General features: G+C 56.5%; 1 protein-coding gene across 9 annotated transcripts in view; it reads left to right on the top strand.

Moving 5' to 3' along the window:
- The window catches only part of GLT1D1 (glycosyltransferase 1 domain containing 1), a 92712-nt gene extending 82175 nt beyond the window's left edge, over window positions 1-10537 (top strand). For 4 of the 9 annotated variants that reach the window (XM_060612068.3, XM_060612063.3, XM_060612065.3 and 1 more), the window contains one exon: window positions 8475-10537. In XM_060612068.3, the coding sequence (XP_060468051.1) occupies window positions 8475-8636 (162 nt within the window). In that variant the 3' untranslated portion in view covers window positions 8637-10537. Of the gene's footprint in view, window positions 1-121; window positions 5834-8474 lie in introns of those variants that run through there. The other 5 variants (XR_014135847.1, XR_014135846.1, XR_013551416.2 and 2 more) reach the window with 5 other exon arrangements.
- The last annotated feature ends 7881 nt before the right edge of the window (window positions 10538-18418 follow it).

The raw sequence follows: 18418 nt of genomic DNA, 5'->3' as shown, positions 1-18418 counted from the left end.
TTCTGCGGTTCCCATCTTTTCTCCAGCGCCCAGCGCCCCCCTCCCGCCTGCTCCCCCTCGGTGGGAACCCTGTGTGCAGCGCGTGTCCCCGCCCAGAACAGTCTGATTCTGCCTCCAACAGGTGGCGTGGCCTCGAGCAAGTCAGGTCACCTGTGAGATGCTTGGCTGTCTCGCTTCCAAAGTGGGCACGGCCTTCTATTTCTAGAATACCTGCTGGTTTCCAGAAGGTCGCCATATATCCGATCACCTGTAATGCCTCACAACAATGTACAGGATAAGCGGGGGACTTGCGTCTATGCACGCGCACACACGTGTATTTTGGAAGTAAGACAGGACGGTGCCTCTGAGAGCGGGCACAGCTGGGGCACGCGTATGTGTGTGCCTGGACGTCCGGGAAGCATGTGAAGGGGTTTCCTGTTTGCAAGCTGCTGAGGTTTCCAGGGTACTCGTGTCTGCCTGCACCTGAACCCCCAGGGACCGCGTGCGAGGCATGTGGCCGGGTCTCCAAGCCCTGTTTTGTCCTCTGGACACGTGCAGCTCATTGCACCTCCTGCCGCCTGGAGGTGTGAGGGGGGACACGCAGGGTGAGCGTGTTCACGCCCACAGGAGAGCCCTGGACCTGTCACCACGGAAGGAGAGGCACTATCACTGACAGCGCCTTGTGTCAGGCGGTCGTAAAGGAAGAGTCTCAGGCCCGAGTTCTGTTCTTCAAGTCTTTAAAAATCAGGTTCTACTTCCCCGCGTCTTTATTGAAGCACATGTTCTATTCAGAAATGTACGCATGTGTGCTTAAAAATTGCAGTCGATTCACCTGTTTGAGAATGCGGTTCTTCAGACTTCCCTGTGGCAGGTGTTTAATCCGAGGCGGCCCTCCCTTTCCCTGGCTATGACGATGGGTCACCTCTCGTCACGGCTGACTGGCGCGTTGGCTCGCCCGGAGGGCAGGTGCACCAGCCAAGGGGGCGGGGGGCTTACCCTCGGCACCAGGGCCTTCCCTTTCGGCAGCAACACAAGCCACAGCCGTACGAGCCTGTGAAGCCTTTGGAGTGGGCACGTGCTGGTTCTCCAAGCAACGGTTTCTGGGTCTGTCAAAATCAGTAGCAGCCGAGCTTTTCGGCCCGACGGCATCGTCTGCACCCTGGCAACTGCTTTCACTTCCATCTCCCCAAAGGCCACGTCTACTTATTCTATAGCTCAATTTCAGAGCGCTGTAACTTTGCCAGCGAGAGTCCCTCCGGTGGGGGATGCCTTCTAACATCAGCAAGTAACCGCCCCCCTCCCCCCCCCCCCCCGCCATAGGTCAGGTCACTTCTGCCGGTGACTGGCGTTCCGACTCTCAGACACGGAGCCGCGGCAACTCACAGAGTTAAGTCAAGGACTTCCTTTGATTCCAACACCTCTACGTTGGTTTTTACAAAGGATGTTTTTAAAAAATGATTTGGATTGCCCATGGTGGGGGGGGGGGGTGGCGGCTGTGTTTTTTAACAGACTTGAAAAAGCGCGCTAGACGCGGCTGTCACGCACGGCGTTGTTTGTCTTCTTTGCGGTTGGGACCAGACTCGCCCAAGCCCAGAGTGGGAGCTTCCTTCCAAAGCAACATGCGTTTTAAATAAACCAGCACCTCTGGTTATAGTCACGTCAACCGAGGGGCTCCAGTGGGACCAGCCGCTGCCTGGCTAGTTCAGCGCTAGCCCTCGGTCCCCGGGGACGGGACGCAGAAACGTGACGAGGCCCCTGGCTCATGGGGTCCATACCCCGCTGGCCCACCCTTCCACCCTTCGAAGCAGAAGACACGCTTCGCATAGGTTTTGTCTGAAGGGCATCAGTGGTTCTCGGGGGGCATCCGTATCCTCTGGCTCATTTTGTGAACCTTTTATTAAAACTAACACAACAGCAGGGGCAGAGACGTGGCCTTTCCCCCGAGAGCGTAGCCCATACTCGGCGACGGTCCCCATCAGGGCCCTCACTCCCTGACCCCTTCCCTGTGAACCCGTGGCCCCGTCTTCACGCTCCGTGACAGCCAGCCTGCCCGTGGCCGGGGGGGGGGGCCAACCGCGTGCTGAGTCCTGAGGGCTCACGTCTTCCCGGCATCGGGTTCGGAGCCAAGCCAGCTCTGTGTGCAGGCCTTCTCCCGGAGCCCCGGGTGGTGCCCATGTCTGTCCCCAGAAGGTAAACGATCAGGGCGGTGGCAGGAGCCACGGTCATACCTGGTCAGCCCGGACAGCAGAAGTGAGGTCGGGGGAGGAGGTGCGTGACATATGCGCGTGGCCGGGAACAGGGAGAGGGAAGAGAAAAGAAGCGGGTGTGAATGGGGCTCTCTCGGGGCCAGGTGGCTGGTGCCCTCATGTGTGGGGCACGCGGTGGAGACCACACCCCCTGGGGGGAGTGAGTGCCAGCCACCCCGGGCCCTCGGCTGGACTCACGGTCGTTGTCGTGTTTGAAGACAAGCTGGAACTCCCAGATTGTACTTGGCTTTTACCAATTTGTAAATCTCGATATTTCGGTTTTTAAAGTCATTAAACACAGCACGGGCCTGTCCCAGCATGCAGGGGAAGACTGGCCGTGCAGGCCGCCCGCTTGATGTCTGCTCCGGACGAGGGCAGACCCGTCTCTGCAGGAAGGAGAGATGGACATTCCCAGCGAGGTCGTGTCCCAGGTGGCGCATTCCTAGGCCCGAGGCTGCGTCTTGCCCTCCGGGCCGCAGGGTCTCATGAGCCAGAAAGAGGAGTTTGGGCGGGAAGGACAAGAGTGGCGGGTTCTCCCGTGTCTGTGTGACAAGGCACGTGAACCGGTTCATGCACCAGGCGTGTAAGGCAGAGGACTTTTACCGAGCCTCCTGTGTGGCAGGCGCTGAGCTCAGTCCTGGGGACAAATGCTGGGAGAGAAAGGGTCCAGGCCCCTTGGGGCTCACGGTCTAGGCAGGTGGTGGCAGGATAGGGCAGTGTGTCCCTTTCATGGCCCTCAGCACGAGGGGCACCACCCCTGATGGGAGGCTGGCCCCGTGCTTCACAGGGATGGACTCCTGTCACGCTCACAGGTCCTGCCTGCGGTGGACAAGGCCAGTGTGGAAAGAGGGAGGTTCCCTGCAGGGAAGGGCACTGGGGGTCGGCAGGGCCCTGCGCGCGGAAGCTGGGGTGCGTGAGGGCGTGCGTCGCGGGAGAGCTGGAGGCAGTGCAGTGTGCCGCAGGGAACAGCATGAACGAACGAGAACTCACGAGTAGGGTGCCTGGGACTCAGGAACGTGGGGGGCACAGATCTGGTGGGGTCCCCGCGGTCTCCGTGTCCTGGTGTTAGGCTGTGATTGTTTACATGGTACATTTTTTATAGGAAAGTTGACAGCATAAAAATTAAGAAGTGGCCACAATTGGCCATTTGGAGACAGCCTCCTCTTTCTCCAGGACATGTGCGCACATGGCCCACCCCTTCCCGCGTGGACGGGCCATTCTGTCGCATCTTGGTTTGGTGACACATCGTAAGCTGTTGTTGTGTCCACAGCCACGGGACGGAGTCTCGCTCCCGTGGATGTAGAGACAGGGCGCCTTTTCTCCCCGGGGCGCCGCACAGCAGAGGTCGGGTATGTGTCCAGCAGAGCAGGTGGGGGGCGGGGCATGCTGACCCGATGCCTGGGTTCCTTGCCAAGTACTTCCTCCTGCTTTGTTGGGGCCGTTCCCGGAGCTGGTGGTCCCGGAAAGCGTGGCCTTCAGCTACCGCCCCCGGGAGGCACGGCTGATGGCTGAGGTTCAAGGGAAGGAGAGCGTGACTGCCCCGAATGAGGCTGTGTGCGGACATCCGTGTGGACGAGGGCAGTGGCTGTCACCCTCCCCTATGGGTTTGTGGGCCGAGGCGGCCACGCCCAGGCTCAGCAGGACAGCGCTGATCAGGAGGCTTTGCGGGGGCCGGAGGCGGCCTCGGCCGGGCTCTGCCCTGACCCCCGGGCCTGCCTCCCACAGCCCGCCGCGGCCAGCCTTGCATCTCGTGTCCCCTAAGTGCGGCCGGGCTACCTTCATGGCCGCTTTCCTTACGCATTTCTTGAGGGCTTTGCTCTTTCTGGCTCACTCTGTGAGGCTCCTGACCCTGCTGTGGTCACCGTGCATCCCCCAGAACCGTCCCCCGGCCACCTCTCCTCCCAACGCCTTCTCTCGCATTCTGGTTCTTTGCTTCCGGAGACTGGAGGCTGAACGGTCTGAGTGTAATTCCCGCTTCGGCCACTTTGCCTCTTACTGTGTGACCCTGGGCACAGTTCCTGGACCTCTCTGTGCTCCTGCCTCCCTGTCTGTGCGAGGAGCCGTGAGAACAGCGCAGAGTCCCCGTCCCTTTCTGCAATTCCGAAATCCAGAAAAGCGCTTGGAAAACAATCTAATTTTCCGTGAGCTTCGTGCCAAAACCAACTTGGCAGCGAAGTCGTATCTGAGCCGACGCGAAGTTATTTGTGGCTTTGTTTATCCTGCTTAGGGTGACCGTTTGGACGTTCTGATTCAGAAATTGTGGTTTGTCGCGTACAGGGCGCCGTCTGAAGCCACCGCAGGGCGCGCGGAAACGGAAAAGGGCACAAATGCCATCGTTAAATCCCCCAAATCCCGGATTCTGATCATGAGCCGCTGCCCGGCAGAGAGCACGTGACAGATGCCGGCTGCCGTTTGCTGCTGATCTGTGGCCGGTCCCAGCCCCGCTGGAGGCTCTGGGCCGGACTCCAGCCGTCCTCGCGGAGACGAGAGCGGGAGCAGGCTTGCACCTCCCCGAGGCTCTCTCCTTGACTTGCTCGGGAGCCGGAGAGGAGGAGGAGGGGATTAGCTTTCCCACCACGTGGATCACATGGGCTGCCCTTTCCCCGCCTGTCCCACGCAGCCCAGGGGGTCAGAACACGCGCCCAGGCCTCCGGCACGCTGTCCCTCGTCCTGGGGCATGGCTGGCTTCGGGGGCCTCGTCTGTGGGGTGACGGGTTGGGCACGAGCCAGGTGCCGTCCTACAAAATGGCCTGAGCGAGGGGGTTGTTTAATAGCCCGAAGCTCGGCTTTTATACGGTCGGGTCTAGCTTCTCTTGGAGGAATAAGGATACATGGCTCAGAGAAGGTGGTGGGAGGGTAGAACTCTTGAGAACCATCTAGTTAAGAACGAGCTGCGGCATTCCGGCTGCAAGGGCGTTGCTTTCCAGGGAGGCTTCCCCCCTGCCCTGTGGCGTTAGGGGGACGTTGTTGTGACAAGGGTCCCAACAGGGCTTTAAATGTCAGTTCCGTAAAACTGCCCCGGCTCGCCATGCCCTGGACCTTGCCAGGTGCCACCGGGAGAGAAGGCGGGTCAGACGGACTCAGTGGCGAGTTTCCCACCAGCCACGGAAGACTCCTCGGGGAGGAAGGGGACTCAGAAAATGGCAAACTGCTCTCTGAATCGTTGGGAAAACGAAACCACGCTCTTTCGCGTTGAGTTTTGTTTTTAACTTAAAAACGTGTGACCTGAGCCCTGGTTTGCACACCTGTGGCCCTGGGGTGGCTCAGGTCCACACCTGCGTCTCATTTACTTTGCCATGTGCTCCACGTTTTGCATTGCTTGTCGGTATTTATCGCGAAGAGCTTTTATGTAAACTTCCGGAATCTAGGCCTCTCTTGAGGAGCATGGAGAATGTGACCTCCAGTCCAGGCCTGTATTTTCTGTGGCTCGGGTGGGCGCTCGGGTTTCCAACGCTGGCCTAGAACCCTGTCTGGATCTGGATCTGTCTTTGAGCTCTCTACGGTGGGATGTGGGATGTGGGATGCCCATACCTGGCTTCTGTTTTTCTTTTCTTTTCTTTTCTTTTCTTTTCTTTTCTTTTCTTTTCTTTTCTTTTCTTTTCTTTTTTCTTTTCTTTTCCTTTTCTTTTTTCTTTCTTTTCTTTTCTTTTTTCTTTTCTTTTTTTCCTTTTCTTTTCTTTTCTTTTTTTTCTTTTCTCTTCTCTTCTCTTTTCTTTTCTTTCTTAAAGCTCATTTATTTTTGAGAGAGAGAGTGGGGAGAGGGGTAGTGCAGAGAGAGAGGGAGAGAGAAAATCCCCATCAGCAAAGAGAGAATCCGCTGACAATGCAGAGCCCGATGCGGGGCTTGACCTCACGAGCCGCGAGATCATGACCTAAGCTGAAACCAAGAGCCGGGCGCTTAACCGACTGAGCCCCCCAGGCCCCCACATTTCTGTTTCCTCTTAACTGTCTCAGCATATGTCCCCTTCACACCTTTTAACTTATTCTGAACGGCCGTCAAGAGGAGACCATTACTCTGCATGAAGCCCCTGATGAACGTCCCCGCCCCCAGTATTTGCCCCATGGGGGGAGAGTCAGCTAGCTGATCAGTTTTCTGGCAAGTTCTACGGCCAACAGCTCTGCAGAATCCAGGGCGCTCTGGCCGGCCCGCTGATGCCTTGGGACCTGTGCTGGTTTCCAAGGAGCTCTGCTGAAACTCTCACCGCCTCGCTGCCCGGCGTGTTTGGTGAGGCACGCCTCCGCCCCGGTCCTGGCGGGCATCTCTGTCCACGTGCTGTCGTCCTCAGGCAGGTCAGCTCGGGTTTCTCCAAGCGGTGACCTCGGGGCCCGAATGAGAGCAGGAGATGCCGGGGGCTTTGCGTGGAGGTCAGACACATCACCCGTGACACATCCCCGCCGGTCAAGCAGGGATTCAAGAGCTGGGGACCCACCCCCACCCGGTGTGCGGGAGGAGTGGCTGAGTCGTACTACAGAGCAGTGTGTATGTGGGGACGGGGGTTGTGGCCACGCCCTCGTGTGCAGTCGGCCCCGGCAGGTGCCCTGCTATCTGTCCCCTGGCGTTCTTCAGGGTCCATGGGTGTGCCCTCCTCGTGTGGCCTTGGCGGTCATGCAGAAGCTGGTTTAGTCCAGAGGAAAATAGTCCCAGAGCCCCCGGGAGGGAGTCTGACCACCCACCAGTCAGGTTCCCCTTTTCTTTTCCCTGATACTTCTCTCCCTTTACCTCCGGCCACTCACCCAGGGTTTTGTTATGTGATGGCCACGGTGTTTCTGATTCCGCACCTGAGTCTCTCATGCTAATTTATTTAAGTCTGCGTTCTGTTTGGTCTTCTGTGCTGAGAGGAGACAGTGCGCTTTGTCACATTGCATCCATACAAGCTCCATCATTCAGGATTTTGCTGTCAAACGGTCACACATTCTGTAGAAATCATAAAGTCCGTGCGTTAGATAAATCCAAGATATGACCAGAGTCGTAAAATAATATGCCAAAGCCATAAGCCTCTCGAATAATTTTTATAAGAATGTTGTTCTACAATAAGGTGAGAATAAATATGTTACATTTTTATTATAAAAGAACACCCATTTACTAAAAACTATATACATAACACATAAAAATATAATTCCACTCTATCGTAAATATCGCTGTTTATATTGCTAGCTATAAAGGGCATTCAACGTTTAATTAACAATAATTTTGAGAGTATGTGGACATTCCTTTTAAACAGCAAAGCATCGTATGTTAACCGAGTCCTGGCTGTCTTCTTGGCGTTTGCACAGGCTTCCCGGAGTCCTGGAGACAGTGATGGCCAAGCGTGTGCCGGGCTGTGCCCGGGGCCCTCTGTACTGACTCGTTCAATCCCATAAGCATGTCACGAAGCAGATGCTGTCATTGTCCCTCAGTTACAGATGAGGAAACACAGGCACAGAGAGGTTAGGAAGCGTCCCCATCTGGAGGTGGGGTGTGAGGGTAAACGCAGGCCTCCTGGCTCACAAATTTGGCTCTTGGCTGAAACGCAGTATTAACACGTATGCGTGTGACCCTCCTCTCTCTGAATACTGTTGAACAACCGAAAAATAATCATTCTGATTCTTTCCAGTTTTGAAGGGCTCTGATATTCGAAACCCGTCAGCAGGGCCGCACTTGCGTTAGTGACGACTGTCTGAGGCTGTCAATAGATAACGTCAATAGATAGTGCAGTTAGTTAACGGAGGAAAAGCCCAGAAAACCGAGGACATTCGGTCTCCTCTCCCTCCTTCGCCCGGGGAGTCTGGGGCAGGGTTGGGCTGACTAACCCTGAAGAGAGGGTAAGTGTGAGACTCAGAGAGTTAACTGGCTTGGCCAAAGGCACACAGCTCACTTAGGTCCTGCAGAAGCATTTGAGCCCAGCTCTGACTCTGCAGCCTGGCACTCTCCCCCCACGGCAGAACATCTGAAGACAGGCTCTGTGCCCGGGAGAGAGAAAAGAAGGCCCAGCACAGTGGGAAACCGATGGGGCAGGGGTAGCATCGGACAGCGTGTGGGGCTCAGATCCTGGAGCAGGACCCAGGTCACCTCTCAGCCGACACTCATGAGCGAGGGACCAGAGAGCGGACCTAAGAGTCGTTGCAGAGGAAGGAAACAGCAGCTGTCGGCAATCCAGGGAAGAGAGGGGGGAGGCATGGTTGGTGGCTCCGCGAGCTTTCCCCGGATGGTCACCCAGCACGTGTGTGTGTTTGCTTACGCCTGTCTCTCTCCCACCCGTCCCTCGGCAGGAGTTTGTGCAGCTGGCCAAGAGACTGGTCAGCGACCCTGCACTAGAGAGAGAGATCGTGGCCAACGGAAGGGAGTACGTGAGAGCGTGTCACTCGTGGCAGGCGGAGAGATGCACCTATCAGAACCTCATCAGGACCCTCGAGGGAAGCATCCAGGACTAGGGGCGCTCGCCTGGTGCCCTCACGCGCCCGCCTGTGGCCGCCGCCAGACGCGCAGCCCCGGGCAGACGCCCAGAGACAGAGCTCTGGGCCACCGGGTCCATCCCAGGACAAGTCACACCGGTTTTATCGGAATCCTAGATAAACAACATCAGTTATAAGGCAGAACCGCATCCGGACGTCTGTGCTTCCAGATAACATCCCGGATGTGTTTACAGATCGGTCCTGATGGAGACGCGGCAGCTCCTGGGCTCATGGGGGTGGGGGTGGGGGGGATGGGGGAGACCACGCTAGCTGCCGTGGGACCCCAGGTACCACAGGGCCTCATTTGCAAACCACCCAGTGCAGACGCTTCCCTGTGGGTCTTCTGATGACTTAGGACCCATCGTTGTTCAAAAAGCAAAAGCAAAATCGCACGTCCGCACAGAGGGGTCCTGGCAGGTACGTGCACGGGGCCCCCGGCTCGGGGAGGTTTGCTCCTTGGGACACCAGACACAGGGCTGTGGCTGAGTCTCCCGGCAGCACGGCTCGCTCAGCAGTTCCATAGCTGAGAGGCAGGGCATGCGCCCTGGGAAAGCGGGCAGTCCACACTGCAGGCTCCCCCTGGGAAAGCGGCTGGGAAAGCGGGCAGTCCACACTGCAGGCTCCCCCTGGGAAAGCGGCTGGGAAAGCGGGAAGTCCACACTGCAGGCTCCCCCTGGGAAAGCGGCTGGGAAAGCGGGCAGTCCACGCTGCAGGCTCCTCCTGGGAAAGCGGCTGGGAAAGCGGGCAGTCCACACTGCAGGCTCCTCCTGGGAAAGCGGGCAGTCCACACTGCAGGCTCCTCCTGGGAAAGCGGGCAGTCCACACTGCAGGCTCCTCCTGGGAAAGCGGCTGGGAAAGCAGGCAGTCCACACTGCAGGCTGCTCCTGGGAAAGCAGCTGGGAAAGCAGGCAGTCCACACTGCAGGCTCCTCCTGGGAAAGCGGGAGCAAGGGGACGGGGTACACGGTGCTCACAGCCTGGAAGACACTCCAGCGACCCCCAGATGGAGCCTGGGTCGTTGCGGTCAGCACCAGGGACCCAGGGGTGGGGGCCCAGCGGGTCACAAGCTTCCAGCCCGTGGCAGGACTGGCCGTCTGGTGACGTTACCCCACACCCCACCTTGGAGACCCAGTGTAGCGAGTTTAGCCAAGTGGAGCCGTCACTGGTGTGATGTCCCTGCCGCAGCAGCACGGCGTCCCCAGAAGCGGTGCCTACTCTCCTTTGGAGGCCACACTGGCCCCTGGTGGGTCTTGAGTCCCTGCGTTCCCGGGGACGTGCCGTGGCGGCAAAGGGAGTGGAGAGTTCCGCCGCGTGGTGAGAGGAAGAAAGCAGTGGGGACTTGAGAAGGTAGAGCAGCCTCGGGAGCCCACGGCACGTGGTGCTTCGTTGGTCGGTCTAGACGCCGGCAGACCTGGGGGCAAGCAGTCACCTCGACTGGGGCTCCATCCAGGACGCAAGGACACGTTCAGGTTCTGGACGCTCCCTGTCCACCTCGCTCAGAGCCGAGCCAGGAAGGCAGCCGCTCCTCACGGCTGGGGTTTGCACTCGTGACCCTGCCGGGGCCCAGGTTCCTTGGGGGCACAGCAAGGAGGGGACTCGAGGGAGAAGCCGAGCCCGAGGCGGCTCCCTCTGAATCTGGAACTGGCAGTGCCCCTTAGAGAGAGCCTCGTGACGGCTCAGGGGCCACCCAGCGGTGCTGCTGGTTAGAAAACTCTGGTTGTTCGGAAGCTTGAACCCATTCCCTGTTGGAATGCTGCAGTAGATGCTTGATCACGCCGTACCTGAACGCCATCGGTTTGCGTCCCTAGATAAACATGCTCCCAAGCTGGACGCACTTTGGGGATGGGCGTGTTTCTGAACGAATAAAGTGCGCCACCGTCAGCCCAGGGAGACGGCTGCCGTGTGTTCCCGTTGTGTGCGGCGCTCTGCGAGGAAGCGCCGCCCGCCCCCCCCCCCCCCCGCCGCCTCCAGCCCCCACCCAAGAGGTGCCAACGCTCCAGAACCTCATCAAGAGGGGTTTCAAACACCATCGCTGTTTTACTGCCGAAGCGCAGACGAGAAACGGTGCTTTTCCACAAACATGGCAGATGATTCTACTTTCATACGCAGTTAACTTTACGCTTAAACATTTTGTGCATCGTTTTCAAATTTGCTGACGTACAGGCTTGAGGGACGCCAGGAGTGAATCTCCAGATAGAGCTGAGACACGACAGCCTTCACACACGGAGGGAAGCTGCATTTTAAGGAGGCACCATGCGAGGGAGCCAAGGGGCGCTGCCTCCTCGCGGCCTCTGCTCCCGCGGCAGCTGGCGCTGCTGGCTTCCCGTCGAACACCCCCCTTGCCCTTCCACCCTGTTCTGGAAGAGCTCGCTGCCTCGGGGCCCTGCTGATCTGAAAGCTTCCTCGCAGGTGTTCAAGGCTTACAGACGCAGACCACGTGGGCTCTCCGGGGGCGGCTCCTGGTAGCGGGACTTGCCTGGCGTTGACCCCGAGCTTTCCGCCATGTGGGGAGGGCAGCCCTTACGCGTCTTCCCGATGAAGGACGCAGTCCGTGTCTTGCTCCCACCCCCTAGTTCCTCTTTTCTTGCCTCTCCCCACGCCCCACCCTCACTTCTCCTTCCCGACCCAAAGTCCTGGGAGGGTCAGGGGGCTCATCTGGAAAGACCTCCCCCCCAGGCAAGCCGCCCTCAGGGGAGAGGCCACTTTTTTTTTTTAAGTTTGCTTATTTGAGAGAGGGAGAGAGAGAGAGAGCACAAATTGGGGAGGGACAGAGGGAGAGGGAGACAGAGACTCCCAAGCAGGCTCCACACTGACAGTGCGGAACCGTGAGATCCTGACGGGAGCAGAAGTCAGACGCTTCACTGACGGAGCCACCCAGGCGCCCCAGGGACAGGCCACTTGTCGAAGCAGTGGTTCGGAGCCTTGGCTTTTAAAACTCCCGGCACCCGGGCCGCATGGCAGACCAGTGCCATCGGCTCTCGGGCGTGTAGGCTCCCAGGCCCGCAGCTTCTCAACCATCCAGGCTGCCGCCAAGAGGGACCCTGCCGTCTTCGATGCTCCAGCTGAATAGGGACCAGAAGTTCGCTGAAAACGAACTTCTAGGAAGGGGTTGGATCGCGACCTTGTATTGAGAACTGAATCCAGAATTAAGCACATGGGTTACATTTGCCTCATGTTTAAGATGATTTGTTTACACAGGTAGAATTGAAACTCCAAGGGCAGGGCCGAGATGCATGTCCCCCAGAGTAAAAGGCAAGCACGACAAAAGCCCCAGGACCTGGCCCGTGTCCCCAGCGCCTGTCCTTCCTCTGACTGTTCTGTCTCCAGGTGCAGCGGCCACGAGACACCCTGGCTGCAGACTCTGCCGTTGCTTTGGGCATCCCACTTTGTTTTTTTTTTAATCTTTTTTTTTAATGTTTATTTACTTTTGAGACAGAGAGAGACAGAGGATGAACGGGGGAGGGTCAGAGAGAGAGAGGGAGACACAGAATCTGAAACAGGCTCCAGGCTCCGAGCTGTCAGCACAGAGCCCGACGCGGGGCTCGAACTCACGAGCCGCGAGATCATGACCTGAGCCGAAGTCGGACGCTTAACCGACTGAGCCACCCAGGCGCCCCTTGGGCATCCCACTTTGTACTACTCGCTGGGTACTTTTTAATGCCAAGAGAAGTGTTTCTTTCCCACGAGGTTTTAATTTACCCACCTAGACACAGCTCACCTTTTCTCCGCAAGATCTCATTTGCATACAAGCTCTCAGCTAGTGCAGAGTATCGATTAGTGCCTCACACCCCGCAGCTCCTAAATTAAAGGCTCTGAGTCAAAGAACACGGGTTTTCACCCGAATCTCCTAAGAGGTTCACCCGTCTTGGGTGAAACACCACCCTGGAAGACACAATAAAATGGTTAAATGGGAATATGTAATTCCAGCCACTCTAAACCTTCTCGTGATCGCCCTGGACGCATAGGCAGGTCACCGTTCACGTTGGAAGGTCTTGGGAAATTGAAATCTTTTCACAGGGATCTGTGAGTCACAGTTTGGCCCAAAGGAAGAGTTTACGTCAAAAAGAAGATACAGCGAACGACCTTCTCGCCTAGGGTTTAGGCTCTACAAACAGCATTTAGAGGAAAAGTCTTGTGTGGTCATGTTACCAGCATGAACAGCCCTGGAGTGCAGCACCCTGTGCGTTCAGTCCCGGTCCAGGCAGGTTGTAGAACCCACCGTGTGAGGTTAGGGAAAGCCGACCTCTGAATGTCTGGTCATCAGAGGGTTCCAGATCTTAGATGGAGAACTGAATCCCTCACAGGAAGCGGGGAAGCCTCCCCATTTCCCGCTGGGGATGATTTCATCCTGTTTCTTTTGTTTATTTATTTTGAGAGAGAGAGAGAGTATGAGCAGGGGAGGGGCAGAGAGAGAGGGGGGAGAGAGCGAATCCCAAGCAGGTTCTGCACTGTTAGCACAGAGCCCAACTCGGGGCTCCAACTCACATCGTTGAGATCATGACTTGAGCCAAAATAAGGAATTGGACACTCAACCGACGTGCCACCCCGGCGCCCCTCCGTTTTCCTGATGGCCGTGTAGAGAAGTATTTACGGGAACAGCGAGCCAGGCCCCGTGCTGGGGCCCAGGCGCGGATGTGGGGATGTCGTGGGGTCAAGCCACAGGCAGGACTTGGGGTCAGAGTCAGAGAGGACACACCCTACAGACCAGTGAGGCCCCAACCGTCTGTCAGAATGGAAACGGTGGCCAAGCAGTTTCTCGGAGAATCTCAGACTCCAAGGCAACTTCTGGTAGAAACGATTGCAAATAAGGTGCAGTGGGGCGGGGGGGCAGGGGGGGGGGCGTTAGATAAAAGGAATGACTTCATCTTCGTGGCCACGATCTATTTGAATGAGATTATCTTACAATCCACTTCTTTCAGACTCGTAAATAGCGTTAAAAATCCAGGCTGGGAGAAACGTCTTTCCAAAAATGTACACAATTCAGCTAAATCACAAAGGCTTTGTTCCTGGGAAGGGGAAATGAGCGCAGTGAAGCCTTTCTCAGCAGAGGCCCTGAGCTCACTGCGCAACGTCCCAAAGCCTCTGCCCTTAGAAGACTCGTGCTCCTCTTAAAACGGATTTTCTTCTTTAGCTTCTAATGTAGAAATATGCTCAGCATTGTCCCAGATCAGAAAGGTCAGCAAGCAGACGTCTGCAAGAAGCCGGAGGCCAAGAGGCCCGGGCGTTCTACGCAGTGAGCTTTCTGACGTGGGTTTTCCGTGCCCGGTTCTCGCATTTTCGAAACGCCCAGAAAAACGGCTTACGGGGTCTCAAGAGCTGCTGACTTCCGTCCTCGAAGGCTTCCTCCCCTCTTTGCGCCTCTGGCCCGTGTTCCCGGATCTCTAGACGCGTTTAGAGGCTTGGCGGGCACAGAAACACCTGTGACTGCAAAGGACCTGTGTTTGTGATGTAAACAGTCTTGTGACCCTGTTTGTGTCACTGAGGGTGAATGTGAATGCCCACCTGCCGGCAACGGTGACCGTCCCCCGAGCTCCTGGAACAGCGCAGGTTGGGAGGTGCCCCCGACTTGCACCTTCTGGAAAGGACTTACCGCACAGGACCCTGTCCCCATACGACTCGTCTGGACTCACGGATGCCCCACTTGCCAGACACAGGTCCTGCCAAGGCCCAGCTGGTCTCACCAGGGGTCAGCCCAGTGGCTTTTCCCTGCCGACCAGTCGAACGACACGCCCGCTCGTCAACCTGTGTTCAGGCTCTTTCCCTCCCTGGGTCTCCCGGGAGCCACTTCCGAGCCCCATCCTTCCCAGCCTTGGGGGCCTCCTCCCATAAGAGAGAAGCCCACGTGCCCAAACCCACGAGACGCCCGCTGCTCTCACGGGCAGGGTCCTCCCTATCGTGAGAACTCTCAGGCGTCCTTTCCGATGAAATGTCTCTTTGCTCAACAGGGTTTACTTCCCATTCAGTAGTCTCTTCTCCGCAGTAAGTCTGTGCTCGCGACAGCCCCGGGACCTCGTTCTGGCTCTCTCTCCTCCTTCCCCTGCCTGTCTCTCCCTGTCACTCTCTGATGGGACGCGGGACCGTCTCCATATCCCATGCAGCCGTCGTCAGCTGCACACCGAGGAATCTCATTTGCATGGCGGTCAGACAAGGGTTCAGCCCAGGTCAAAGGCAGCACCAAGTTGGCGCACTTGAAGGAACTTTACTAAACCACCCTTATCTCCCGTGAGTTTCCCTCTGTATTTACCTTCCTTCCCACACTTTGCTGCCCTACGAGCTCGAAACCCTTGTCCACAAATGTATTGCCCCTTGTTAAAATGGGTTTCGTCCAAGTCTGCGGGTCTGGCCACCACTTTGGGGGGATTCGGTTCATTTCTGTGAGCCTCCCTTCCCCATATGCACAAAGAATAAACTTTTTTCTCCAGTTCATGGGACTTGGTTTGCAGGCCCCTGGGTACAGAACCTACAAGGGGGTTTCCTCCCCTCAGCTTTCACATCAGCACGTATATTTTGAACGAGGTACCTAGTTACAAGAAGTGTTATTTTTTTTTTTGGTGATATGGAAATGGAATTCTGATCCATAGGACTTAAATACAATAAGACTTGATTGTTTCTAGAGTGTTTCTTAAGTAGTTTGGGAACAACTATTCTTTGAAGAGCCTCATAAGCTGACATTCTGCCTTCACGCAAATTTTTTTCTTTTTTTTTTTTTTGACGGAAGAATAACATGCCAGCATATTAATGGATACGTGTGTATATCTGTGCATGCACACACACGTGTGTAATTCTTCGTGCAGATAAGACCGTTCTGAGCTTATTACGTTTGTGGAAGGAGATGGGCTCACATCCATGCCAGATTCGAGAAGAAACAGTCACATCCTTGGCCTTCGGTTTCTGAGGGGGCTTTTGAATTTCCTGACAGAGAAAACAAGTCTTGGAAAACGAAGCTGTTCGAATCGCAGAGCAGGAGTGTTTGAGAGAGGAAGGTTTTCGTGTTCGAAATGCAAGGCCCAGGCAAGTGTCAGAAGCAAACTCCTGAAGGAGCCGACACCTGCTTTCATGATCCGATTAGAAAGAAAAGGGTGGGGGGTCAGGTGATCGGGCGGGGTGGGGTGGGGTGGGGGGCAGAAAGCCGGGAGCTGAGCCTGAAGCCTGGGTGCCGGAGCCCTGCCTCCCTCCCCCACCCCGCCTGGGGCATGCACTAAGTTCGGGGACCCTCCCCTCGTGGAGCCCGGGCAGGGTGCGGGCCCCAGAGCCGCAGCCTGGTCCCCGGTGACATCGGAGCAGAAAGACGTGACCGTATATAGCACCTGTTCTAAAATACGCACATTAGAACATTTGAGGTAGGGTAAAACCAACATTTAAAAGACGGATTTTTAGGGGCGTCTGACTCTTGGTTTCGGTTCAGGTCACGACCTCACGGTTGTGAGATCGAGCCCCGTGTCGGGGCTGACGGCACAGAGCCTGCTTGGGATTCTCTATGCCTCCCTCTCTCTCTGCCCCTCCCCTGCTCGTGTGCTCCCTCTCAAAATAAATAAATATACTTCAAAAAAAAGATTTTAACTCCCAGTCCCCAACAGGGCCACAGGGAGCACCAGGGCCCTCAGGAAGCAGCAGGAAGGGGGCAGATGTGGGCAGCAGCCTTTATGGAGGCCTCCACAGGGACGAATGGGCTCGTCAGGGGGAGCACGATTAGGGCTGGCCCGTGTGAGTGGCTTTCATGGGCTCTAGGACCTGGGGACTGTCCCCAGTTGTCCGGCACGAGGCTGTCGTGGGTCAGGCCAGAAGAGAGTGTCCACATCTGGACGTAGGGCCGATGTTAAAACCTCAGATTTACCAAAGCGAGAAACCTAGTTAACGCACTGTCAAGGACCGGGGGAAAAAGGAAGGGGGAGGGGGACCCCGAAACGGTTGAGTTTAAGCCCAACATCCAAAGTAATAAGAATAATACCAAAGGCTGGAGAGAGCTCACTCTGGACCAGACGCGATCCTGAGGGCCTCCTGTTGATTTTAACCCCACAAAAATCCCAACTTTTGTTGTGATTCCCACGGTACACAGGAGGACACAGAGGCACGAGGGGGCGGAGGGGACGTGGGAGGGACACGTCAGCCCGGAAGTAGGCAGATGAACGTGGCAGCCAAGGGGTGTGACTGGTGGCAGAGGCTGCGAGGCCTCCTCCCCTCTCCCCTCCAGAGGGAGGCCTGGCCCTCCGTTCCTTGCAAGCTGCAGACAGACCCGTCCGCCTTCTCTGGTGACGGCCTGAGCCCCAGAGAGCTTCCTTCCTGGGGGGCCCGAACGCTGAGATGATCTGACGTGGGTTCTAAAGGCCTGGCCCCCTCGCCAACCCTGGACGGCTTCCAGAACGCGGGGCTGAGGCCGTCCTCGGGACAGCATTGCACATCTGCGTCTCCATTCACTTCCTGTCCTTCTCTCCCAAGACGGTCTCCGTGTTGGGGTCTGCCTCCTGGGGACCCCAACCTGGGACGGTTCCAGAAACATAACTCTGCACCTGAATACGTGACCTGAGATGCCTACGGCCACGACGGACGACTTTCCACACCCGGTACAAATTCTTCTTGCTTGAGAGAATGTAAAACTCATCTCCCTCCGTGAATGCAGAATCTCCCCGAACTCTCACTCAGAGAAAATTCTGTGGGAAAGGCAACGGCCTTGCCCTACTGGCCCCACCCAGGGAGGAAACGAGGTCGAATTCTCTAGGACTGGTGCCGTCGGGGACATTTTTAAAAACTGTAAAATAAGATCAGGTAAAGCCATAAACGTCGTGGTTGACTTCTCTAAATCAACTGCGTTGCGATTATGACAAGAATCGTTTGGTTAATATCTGATTTTGCAGATTTCTACGTGTCTGAGTCCTAATCAGTAACATATACATTATTACCAATAATATATGTAACGTACAATCTCTTCCTCTGGCTACAATCCGTTCGTTGGTCCAGAGATGAACATTTGATCTAAGACAGGCAATCGGAATCTTTCTCTGAGAATTCTGAGCTGGGATAAAGAGGGAAAAACGCAACAAATATTCAGAAAAGAGCAGAATGTGAAATGGAGACAGAGGCGGGGACAGAGACAGAGACGGGGACAGAGACAGAGACGGGGACAGAGACAGAGAGGGGGACAGAGACGGGGATAGAGACAGAGATGGGGACAGAGACAGAGACGGGGACAGAGACAGAGGCGGGGGCAGAGACAGAGACGGGGACAGAGACAGAGATGGGGACAGAGGCAGAGACAGGGACAGGGACAGAGACGGGGACAGAGACAGAGACGGGGACAGAGACAGGGACAGAGGGTTTTTTTAACGTGTTCAGTTCCCAGATTCCGGTCGTCCGTGCTATAGTTCCAGCCCTTCGGTTCCAAGGGACCCCCTTGTCTCTCAAACAGATTCTTCTGTCATCTCTTGTTATTTTCGGTTGCATGCAATGAAAAGAGGCTACCGTTCCTCCAGAAAGGTGACACTCCGGGCTGTTTGGAGACGACACTGTCATCGGAACCAGGCACCGGCAGGTCGAGTCTAAAAGCTCGCGCCCGAGCTCAGCTTAGCGGTGGGTGAGTCACACCGTTCACTAAATCTGGGGTCTGGTCCAGGCCCTGAGGGAGCACCGGGTCATGCCTTTCTCAACCCGTGTTGGAGCTGCTGGGTAGGGACCCTCCCGCTGGCTATGAGACTTCCGGCAAGTGGATTCACGGTGGGGGCCAGAGAATGCTAAACGCAGGCCCATATCCGCTCTCTCCTTCTCGCT

Source organism: Panthera onca, chromosome D3, assembly GCF_046562875.1.
Source record: "Panthera onca isolate mPanOnc1 chromosome D3, mPanOnc1 haplotype 2, whole genome shotgun sequence".
Taxonomy (NCBI): domain Eukaryota; kingdom Metazoa; phylum Chordata; class Mammalia; order Carnivora; family Felidae; genus Panthera; species Panthera onca.
The sequence above is the reverse complement of the archived record's forward strand: the minus strand, read 5'-3'. Positions and strand labels throughout refer to the sequence as shown.